At 38.2% G+C, this 10,979-nt stretch overlaps 1 protein-coding gene across 4 annotated transcripts in view; it reads left to right on the top strand.

The window, feature by feature from the left end:
• Positions 1-1,200: 1,200 nt before the first annotated feature.
• DNAJC19 (DnaJ heat shock protein family (Hsp40) member C19) overlaps positions 1,201-10,979 on the top strand; it is a 53,045-nt gene continuing 43,266 nt past the window's right edge. For 3 of the 4 annotated variants that reach the window (XR_004032351.1, XR_004032350.1, XM_030822865.1), the window contains exons 1-6: positions 1,201-1,390; positions 2,741-2,792; positions 2,874-2,947; positions 3,983-4,062; positions 5,000-5,070; positions 6,275-6,352. Coding sequence is in view for 2 of the 4 variants with exons in the window: in XM_030822865.1 (XP_030678725.1) it covers positions 1,388-1,390; positions 2,741-2,792; positions 2,874-2,947; positions 3,983-4,062; positions 5,000-5,070; positions 6,275-6,345 (351 nt within the window). In the remaining 2 variants the exon portion in view is untranslated. Of the gene's footprint in view, positions 1,391-2,740; positions 2,793-2,873; positions 2,948-3,982; positions 4,063-4,999; positions 5,071-6,274; positions 9,466-10,979 lie in introns of those variants that run through there. The other variant, XM_003256519.4, reaches the window with a different exon arrangement.

Below are 10,979 nucleotides of genomic sequence, written 5' to 3'. Positions count from 1 at the left end.
ATCACAAAAACCTTAGAGCTAGAAGAGCTCTTGGATTATCAAATGCAAACTGTTTTTATAGATGAGGAAAACAAACCCTAAAATTTTGCATATTTGTTTAATAACTAACCAACTCATCAAAGCAGAACTGCATTGCAATGTAAACGGATATTTAACACTGTAAATTCTGAGTGGGAAGTAACTCCAAACTTATTTTGATCATGCAAACATTGCATTGTAAAATTCCATTATTGTCTCCATTATTTTTCTCTTCTCAAGCATTTATGTAGGGATGTATGAAACTATGTCCACGTAAAGGCAAAATCCAGCCCTACTTTTTATTTTGGGTGAGGAGGAAAACTTTTAAATAGCCCTTTTCAGTTGTAGGATCTTGACATTCCATGTTCAGAATATGAACTGTCTTTAATCCCATTCTACAAAACGAAAACCCAAACATTCACAAAGTCTTGTCAAGTCACATCCTTAAATGAAGTTCTTTTACATTAAAAAATGCTACCGAGGGCCGGGCGCGGTGGCTCACGCTTGTAATCCCAGCACTTTGGGAGGCCGAGGCGGGCGGATCACGAGGTCAGGAGATCGAGACCACGGTGAAACCCCGTCTCTACTAAAAATACAAAAAATTAGCCGGGCGTGGTGGCGGGCGCCTGTAGTCCCAGCTACTCGGAGAGGCTGAGGCAGGAGAATGGCGCGAACCCGGGAGGCGGAGCTTGCAGTGAGCAGAGATTGCGCCACTGCGCTCCAGCCTGGGCGACAGAGCGAGACTCCGTCTCAAAAAAAAAAAAAAAAAAAAATGCTACCGAGCAACCCCTGAAACACAGTGTGGTTGGTTTCATTTCTTTTTCTGGGCATCTCGTTTCCTACACTGGGTTACAACATATTTGTTTGGGTTCGTGGTGGAAATCTGTCACAGCATGTTTAACTATATTCATTACCCCTGACAATTATTAACATAAAATAAAGGCAAAACGAGGTGCTAAGATGTAGGGGAAAAAAAATCGTTCTCAGTAAGGCTGCCCATGCCCTTCCCTGCAAGAATTCCCAAATACCCACCGCCCAGGAGCAAAGGACAGAAAACACAGAGAAGCCCCACCCCTACACCTAGAAATATAGAGATCCGCCCACCCTTCAACCAACCCGAAGTCGCTTTCTCCGCTCTGTCCCCTGCTGGAGCGACTTTTCTTCTCCTCCGCGTCCCCTTTTACGACAGTTTTACGGCCTAGTTTGCGGCTGCTCCTGCCGTGTTGCGTAGGGCGCCTGTGCTTGGGTGGTTTGTGCTTGAGGTTGGGAGTTGCGTCGCTCTTTGGTAAAGGCGTGCAGGTGTTGGCCGCGCCCTCTGAGCTGGGATGAGCCGTGCTCCCGGTGGAAGCAAGGGAGCCCAGCCGGAGCCATGGTGAGTGCGGCCTTCCGGTCTTCTTGGCGACCTCCGGCCCAGGCCTCAACCTCAGCTCCCGGCCTCGGAGGTGTGGAGTTGAAGTTGTGCCCCTTAGTGCGACTCTGGGCGGGAGGTTTCGGTTTTTGGGGAGTCACACTCACCAGGACACAACCCTGTTGGCTCGCTGCTCTTGGGTCTTTGTGTTTTTACATCGTCTTTTTGCACGGTTCTCCAGTCTTGTCCGCACGGGCTCTGCAGGTGTTGCTTGCCTGGAACTCCTGTAAGGTCAGAGGCTATCATGGACTCGGAGATTAGTGGAAACGTATTTGATTATAAGTGCCCTTGCCCTAACACATCTTCACAGCACTGGCTCCACTTTGCTGTATCCTTCTCTTTGGCTTTTGCTGACAGATGTCTCCTCCATGCTTCCTGAGCATATCTGGGCCTGTCTTGTTAGGAAACGACAGGGCAGTGCCAAAGGTATTAGTCTCCTAGTTTAGCCCACTTTTAGCCTCGAAAATGCGTTGTTAGAATTTTACAGGAGCCGTCTGTAAACAGTTTTTCGTTCTCTAGCAGAAACCTTATTTCCACTTTTTTTTTTTTTTGAGACGGGGTCTTGCTCTGTCTCCCAGGCTAGAGTGCAGTGGCACGATCTTGGCTCACTAAAAGCTCCGCCTCCCGGGTTCGCCATTCTCCTGCCTCAGCCTCCCAAGTAGCTGGGATTACAGGCGCCCGCCACCACGCCCGGCTAATTTTTTTTTGTATTTTTAGTAGAGACGGGGGTTTCACCCTGTTAGCCAGGATGGTCTCGATCTCCCGACCTAGTGATCTGCCCGCCTCGCCTCCCAAAATGCTGGGATTACAGGCGTGAGCCACCGCGCCCGGCCTATTTACACTACTTTTGATTGAACTTTAATGTGACCTAATTTGTCCGGTGATGAAAGAAGTTTTCCAAGGGAGGGAATCATCTTTTTCACTATTGTAGAGATAAATAAGCAAGTCGAACTTGCCCCTTTTCCCATAGTAATGAATCCTGTAACTTTAATGCATTCAGTATAACAGATGCAGTAGTTTTAAAGATTACTGGAAAGAATATTTCCGCCTTAAAAGTTGTTTCTCGGCCAGGCATGGTGGCTTATGCCTATAATCTTAGCACTTTGGGAGGCCAAGGTGGGAGGATTGCTTGAGGCCAGGAGTTAAAGACCAGCCTAAGCAACATAGCAAGACTCCGCCTCTTAAAAAAAAAAAAAAAAAAGTTGTTTCTCCTATTAAAATGCAGTTTGTAATGAGTTGGGGATGGAAGAACGGGCAAAATGAGAAAGGGTGGGAATTAGAGAAGTAAATATTTACTCTTCTCCCCCTTACCAGGCCAGTACAGTGGTAGCAGTTGGACTGACCATTGCTGCTGCAGGATTTGCAGGTTTGTTTATGGTTTGGGGGTGGAAGTGAAGTCGGGGAGATTGGAGAGTTAGTGTACTTATTCTATTGCTTTTGGTTTTAGGCCGTTACGTTTTGCAAGCCATGAAGCTTATGGAGCCTCAAGTAAAACAAGTTTTTCAAAGCCTACCAAAATCTGTAAGACTTATTGAACACTTTTGCTAATTCTTTGCTGCTTCTATTTGAAACCTAGAGCCACACTTAAGGAAGGGTAAATTTCCAAATATCCATGAAGTTCTAAGTGATTGCTTTGGACCCATTCTCCTGCTTGCCGCAAGGAAAGTATAGAAGTTCTGAACTTTGTAATGGTGCTACCCTGAAACAACAGATATTATATGTGAAAGAGTTGGATGGGGTTTTGATAATTCTAGTACCCCACTAGACCCAGGTTTCTTGTGAAATAATCACTTTTTCACATACCATCACCTTCAGCATCATCTGTACATATTCTTGTTTTCCTTCATCTGCTCTGCATCGCACACACAGAGGTATATGATTCTAAAGTGATCCGATCTTACCATGTGGCCTTGGCACTCCCAGACATCATACATAGGTAGCACTCTAGTTAATTAGGCTATAGGGTTTGGCTTGATGTTATGGTCATACCCTCTGTGGTCACAGTTAAGAATAGATTTGGCTGTGATCACCTGTTGAATATTTATGTTGTGATTAAGTGTAACAGAATAGGTGATTGTAGGCTTTACCAATATGATTTCTGACATGGCAAGGTCAGAGGACCTAATAGTGGTATTTTCTGTATATGTATCTTAAAGTCTTGTTTAAAATACCCTTGAACCTCTTGTATCAAAAGACTTCCAGATCGTGTTCTTGAGCCACTTCTTGCAGATTTTTATCTACAATATGGCTAATTTGGAACGATCTTTCCTTTACTCCTGGAAGACCTGGCTTTCAGACACTGTTATTTTGTCTTATATTTCTAAGATAGTTCATATTGGCTGGAAAAAAATGAATCTGTTTAATGATCATTAAAATACTACTTGTTGCTACTTATTTATAAACTTTATTTACCTTTAGCTAAAATACCTCGGGAATTGAACTTAAAGTCCTCTGAAATGTCTTAGTTTTTCTTAGTTATGTGAATATTTCCAGACTTCTTTTTTAAAGCGACTTTATTTTATTAACCTTTCTTTACAAATGCATTTCTTCTTTCAGGCCTTCAGTGGTGGCTATTATAGAGGTGGGTTTGAACCCAAAATGACAAAACGGGAAGCAGCATTAATACTAGGTGTAAGGTAAAATAATCTCTAATATTTTTTAGCATTTTTCTACCACTCTAGAGCCATGAGGAAATATAAGACCTTCTCTCCTTTAATAGGAGAGGGTCATGGGGGATTTTGTCCTAGGAAGATTGATATTACCAATTCTAATCAATGAAACTGTACTGTTCCTTCATGTTATTTTTAAGATGTAAACAGTCCTTCAAATGAGAAGGCACACGAGCACTTAAGCACTTTTTCTTTTTTCCTAGAGTGTTTGCTAAAACACAGGCACTTTTTCATTTATTGAAAGATAGACTCCTCAGCAGATTATCAGTGTTCAGTGTTGTTCTCTGTAACTGACATTTTTTTTGTGGTGAAATTCTGCCTTCAGCCAGGCACGGTGACTCACGTCTGTAATCCCAGCACTTTGGGAGGCCAAGGCCGGTGAATTACTTGAGGTCAGGAGTTCAAGACCAGCCTGGCAAACATGGTGAAACCCCATCTCTACTAAAAATACAAAAATTAGCCACGTGTAATGGCACACACCTGTAATCCCAGCTACTTGGAAGGCTGAGGCAGGAGAATCGCTTGAACCCGGGAGGCCGAGGTTGCAGTGAACTAAGATCAAGCCACTGCACTCCAGCCTAGGTGACAGAGACTCTGTCTCAAAAAAAAAAAAACAAAAACTCTGCCTTCTTCATTTTCAAATCCTTAAACATGCTTTTCTTATCAATAAAAGGACTGTTGTAATGAGTATTACAAGTTGAACACATTTTTGAGAGTGCCTTTTCTAAGGAGTTTAGTTTCCCAATTTAGGATACGCATTGGGTGTGTTGAGGTTTCTAAACAGCTTTTCATACTATTGTGTTAATTTACTAGTTTCACAATGTCTTTAATTGGCCTTTATGTACAGTTTTTTGATGTGATGCAGAAGTAGGATGAAGTAAATACCATTTCTTTTTTTAATTAGCCCTACTGCCAATAAAGGGAAAATAAGAGATGCTCATCGACGAATTATGCTTTTAAATCATCCTGACAAAGGTAAGTAGTCATTAAATTCTCGTTGATGTTGTTGGTGTGACTAATTGTTATTAATGGGATAATTTTATCTCAAATTCCCGGCTATTAGAAGGGAAACACTTAAATCTGTGTGTAAGTCCTGTCTCCTAGGCTGGAGCCATAAATTTTTGGTATCTTAAAAGAAACAGTGAAAACTTTACTTACAGAATGAGCAGATGTAAGTGCTACTTTTACTATGTTTTGTGGGTTTTTCTGGCCTACATTTGTTATAATTAAAACGTTAAATTTCATAAAACTAAAATGTAATTTTTCCTTATCCATTTTAGATACCTTGAAACGGAGATTACCTAGATAGAAACTTACGGGATTTATTTATTCGTTTCTGATACACTTCTATGCAGCCTTGGCTGTGTTGAAGGAAAGCAAGAATTTCTTTGAATACCAAAAAATAGACCACAGAATTCATGTTCTAGTATTTGTATCCTTTTACTTATACAGGAGAGGGCTTTCATTAAAAGGGTTTTGACAGTTTAAACAGGGTTATAATTGATATCTACTTCACAGTATCTTTTATGAAATTCAGCTTGTATTATATGGAGGGCTTCTGATTCAGTAGGTCGGCAGTGGAGCCCCATAAATATGCATTTATACTAAATTTCCTGTTATTTCTTGCTGGTCTTAGGACCATACTTTGAGAATCACTCCTCCAGCAGATTCGTAGGAAAGCAGCTGTAGATGACATTGTGAAGGGACAGTAGATAATAGGAAAAGAAAAACTGGACAGAAAAAGGATGTAAAGCAAACTGGGATCTTTCCAGTAAATAGCTCAGAAGCCTCTGAGAATATCATGGTATTAAAATGACATGGTATAATTGATGTTCATTTATGACCTGTAATCATCATGAATAGGCTAACACCAGTTCAAAGGTATATACATATGTATCTAATATATATGATAGAAATCCTATTTCTATCAGTTTAAGCTTTCTAAAAAGGTGTTATTTTTGTAGAAATCTCTTCCACATAAATTAATTCATTTCTCATTGGTCACAATATATCTGGTCATCCAGTTGCAGTGTCAGGATTATTTTTTAAAAATTAAAAACACCATTTCTGCTAAATCTCCCTTAGATAAGCACTGGAGTCCTTGAAACAAGAGTAGCTTTTTACCAAGCAGAAATTGAGAATCCATATTGTAACTGTTCTTTTTTCTTTCTTCCTATAGGAGGATCTCCTTATATAGCAGCCAAAATCAATGAAGCTAAAGATTTACTAGAAGGTCAAGCTAAAAAATGAAGTAAATGTATGATGAATTTTAGTTCATATTAGTTTATGTATATGAGTACTAAGTTTTTATAATAAAATGCCTCAGAGCTACAATTTTAAAAAATGATTTAGCACAAGCTAAATCTCAAAGCCTTGGTATAATTTTCTTGTTTAAATTTGGGGATTTTAAATCAGATTATAGTTTAGAATATTTGCATATTATGGGCAAGCACACACCATCTGAATAGAAACATTGTTCATTACTCATTTAGCAGATAATTTGGGACCTATGTCTACTTTTCAAGGCAAAGTAAAGATGACAGTCCTTGCTCTCTTTTATTTCATGCATTAAAAATAGTATGATAAAGATTTCAGAGTACAGGTCTGGTACAATCACAGTTCATTGCAGCCTCAACCTCCTGGGTTTAAGCAGTCCTCCCGCCTCAGCCTCCCAAAGTACTGGGATTACAGGCATGAGTATTTACATTGTATTCAGCTAGCCCCTTAAAGGTACTGACCATTTATAAATTATTCCATCAGTTGGCTATTTCTTGACATAAATCAAACTTCTGCAATTGTTATGATTAAGCTTAAACACTGTTAGCAAAACTGAAATGTTCTGAATATCAACATATTTAATTTGGACTCTAAAATTTATACACTAATAAATTTAAATGATGTTTAAAGGCAAATTACTTACTGTTCGTCTAACATAAAATATATAAGGATCTTAACCAGAGGACCTGTAAAATAAAACATCTGATATAAACTAGTATGTATTTCCCAGCAGGAGTATTTCTTATGTGTAGCTCTAAGATGATAAATTATACTACCTACCATCTAAACTTCCTTAAATCATCATAAGGTTCTTAATTATTGGAGGATACAAGGACTTTTGAGGTTAAAAAAAATAGTGGAGGTAACATTTACCTGCCGTATAAAGTAAAGGTATATCTGCTCTTTGTGTTTTCTATCCTATACCCTTGTTTAAAATCTGATGGAGTCTGTTATGATTTATTGTATGATGAAACACTGGCTGCTAAGACTTTTATGCAGGATAAATTATTTCCAGGGACAAGGAGACATGAAGGTACAGCTGGTTCTTGTTTGTGGTAATTCTGTTCTTTAAGGTGGCTATGAACACTGAATTGGCAAATAAGGAACAAGTTCCTAAGAGAAATACAGATTCTGTGACGCTTTGGTCACAATATTATCTGCCAGTCAGTATATAACCTTGATCAACCTGTTTCTGCTTGAAAACATTCTTTAGTATTTCATTAACTTTGAATTAACAGCCAACAGCACTATAACTCATGCTTGGCACATCACGGCCTTCTTTGCATTTAAGGACACTTGGTAGCACGCTTCACTACTACTCTTAGGAACCATCTTGAAACAGCAAAATCACCAACAAAAAGCACAAACATGAAACTTGGCACTAAATAGACCACAAAAAGGATACCTGTTTATGGTGTGAGAGCTTAAACAAGATAGAGCATTGCCTTGTGCACATAAAGTGGTTTAAATTTTTTGTCATTCTGCAAATACTCACAAATGACCAGAAAAGGATGTTGATTTCGGAGTTACAAATAAATTTTAGTGAGTAGGCAAATTCACAAATAAGAAATTCTACTAATAATGAGGATCAACTGTATTTTGGTTTACTAACCTTTTATTTCAGTCCATTGGACAAATCAAAAAATGTTTCTCTGAACAAGAGCTTTATGAAGAAATAGTTGAGACTTAAAAGCAAATTTTTCAAAGACAGATAGTGATAATATGCCGACAGGCAATGAAGCATTAACTCTAAAAAGGGAAATTTAACTTAATAGGTATAAATACTTTTGAGTGTTCAGTGCAGACAACATACCCGTTTTAAGACAGGTGTTAACACAATGGAAACCACTTAAAAATAATACCAAGGAGCACAGCAGAGCACATTTTTTTCTTGCATAGTAATCAGTTTTATTTTCTCCAGGCTTACCTTTTTTAAGTAGAAGAATCCATGTTGCATTGAAGGCTATTAGGCAAACTGAACATTTAAATGTCATCCATGTGAGGGCTCTAGATCATGGTAGGTGATTGATACAAATACGATCCATAAAAAAACTTTTATCTTTTACTGGTATTTTCTTACAAAATACTTCATCTGTAACATTTGAGTACTTACAGTGTACTAGCACTGTGCTAAGTATTCTTCCCGTATCTCAGTAAACTAGTTATGATGTACATTTTACATGTGAGGAAATGGAAGTTTAGTAAGGTTAAGCACCCAAGGCAACATGCTGAGGATGGCTGATCTTTCTCAGATCCTGAGTTCCATTCTCTTAACTTTTTGTATTATGGCCTTTACAGTTCTGATAACCTAAGCATGTTTTCCTTGATGGTACTGAGATGTGAGTCTAGTACTTATCTCTACAGATCTAGCTTGGGGCCTTTGTCTTTACTCATTGGTGCTTCCAGATACATTTTAAAGAAGGCGGCATGATTAAACACACTTAGGGAATGAGAGGTAGGTTGCCAGTTAAACTTCTGCAGAAGCCAAGTAAACAGAAGCCAGGTAAATCTGAGCCTTGAGACTTCAGCTTTCTCTGTAAAAGGGAAAGATACGTGACCAACCTGAAATTGTGAGGATTCCTCCACATTTTATGGCTTGGGAAACAAAAGTCCAGGGCAAATGGTCTTTTTCCTAAGGTCCCAGGGCTAGTGAAACTAGAATTAGGTCCTGGGTGTCCTCTCCAATTCGCTGTTCATATTAGTCCTCATTAGAAGTTTGTGGGGAATTCCTATCTATAGCCTTCATATTAGACCTCAATATCAGAGATTTTTGTGAGTCAGCCTCTTCCCTTGCCTTTACTGGCCATCTGGGCTGACATTATTAGAAATGAGTCCTAAGGTGCTGTATGAAAACTGCTTTGTTGGTAAGAAGTGAGCTATAATGGGTTGTCCTGGAAGTTAACTCTTTCTCCACCTTTAGTTTTTAAGCAAGTTCTCCTGCCATCAAGTATTTTCCAAATGATGAGAGTACTTATGGAAACATTTAAATAAATGGAAAGCCAATGAGAACAGAGAAAAATTAGGGAACTAGCTTAATATATTGCCACATTGAAAGCTGTATAAATTCAGTATACTGAATATGTATGCCCTCCCATAAAGAAAACCTAATATCAGAAATGTCTAAAAATAAAATTTTATGCAGGCATAATGCTTCATTTAAAGGGTTAGTGGGGTTTTAGGTTAGAATGCAGAGTTCTGTTTCAATCATGAGAAATTGTATAAGGCATCTTTCTGTTGACAGCGACCTAAAAAGTTGTTTTGCAGTTCGGAAGCTTGTAGTAGGTTCACATTGAGTGCACATGATCCTCCAAACATGTTAAATCTGATGAAAATTTAGAACATGAATCAACAATGTCAAAGAACAGACTAAGCTTAAAAAAAGAAAAAACCCTGTAAATTTTATGTAAACAAAGTAAAAAAAATTACAATGTAGAATGCTCTCCTAGGTTTTTGGTCATGTAAAGTATCCTGGAATGAGTAACCTTGAGTACCAGTTAACTTGAATGACCTAAGCTCTGGTTTTAGTTTTTGGACTGCTGTACAGTGTGCTGTTTATCAGCTTAGAGCCAACTACTGCCTTAGCAACAAGATATATATAGGAAGAGCTTCTATCCTGTGTCACCTATTATTCCTGACCCAATAATAGAACAGTCCAATGATATGGGATAATCTGTTATGGTTAACATTTGCTAACACCTTACAGCAGTTTCAGTTAATGAAATTTCGAATATGTTTACATTTTTCTTTACAACCTGAAGACAGCCAAATTAGCTGAAAAAGCCTAGAGGTTGAAATGTAAGCAACAATTAAGTATAAATTGTTTATCTAGAAAAACTATTGGAAAATATTTTTAATGAAAATGGTCTCTAAAACTAGAAAATTAGTACATACATTTTACAGTTAATCCAATTAAGAAGGTACAAAGGGGTAAACTTCCCCGCCAAAAAAAGAACATCCTCATCACTGAAATACAAAGAAGTTCAAGAAGCTAATAAGTAGCATACCTAATAGTGGGGCTGTAAAACTTGTGAAAAATTACTTTGTCCTTGTTCGGAATATCTTATAGATTGCATTCAGCACAGTGGAAACATGTCTGGGATGGATACATATGTAAAACAAACACCACTTAAATTTGGCATACTCCTTATGAGAATACTTGGGCATTTGGTTAGATGTTGCCCAGGGTCTGACATGTGACTAGACTCAAATTACTATTGGAAGGGCCTTAAAGATATCAACTAGTCCAGCCCTCTCTGGTTGGATAAAATTGAAACCATAGAGAAAAAGTTAATAGAGCTAAAATAGCGTTTTCTAATTCTGTCCCATTACCTAAAGCATCTTTTTGAATTATCAGAGGAAGAAATAAGCAAATGGACTGTGGGAAATCATCTTACAAAACTATAGTTTTTCCAGGGGAATTTTTGTGTACCTTACCTCAGTACTGGAAATAATAGTACAGAAGATACAGATGAATCTGAAATGATATACTGATAAACTTTTTAAAGATTTGTAATTAGATTGAACCATAAGAAATTGTTAATAGTTGATCACTTTTGACCCTTACAAAAGTGGTAATTTCCTACTGTTCAATGTAATGGACTTAAATC

The sequence above is a fragment of the Nomascus leucogenys genome, chromosome 11 (genome assembly GCF_006542625.1).
Source record: "Nomascus leucogenys isolate Asia chromosome 11, Asia_NLE_v1, whole genome shotgun sequence".
NCBI classification, from domain to species: Eukaryota; Metazoa; Chordata; class Mammalia; order Primates; family Hylobatidae; genus Nomascus; species Nomascus leucogenys.
The sequence above is the reverse complement of the archived record's forward strand: the minus strand, read 5'-3'. Positions and strand labels throughout refer to the sequence as shown.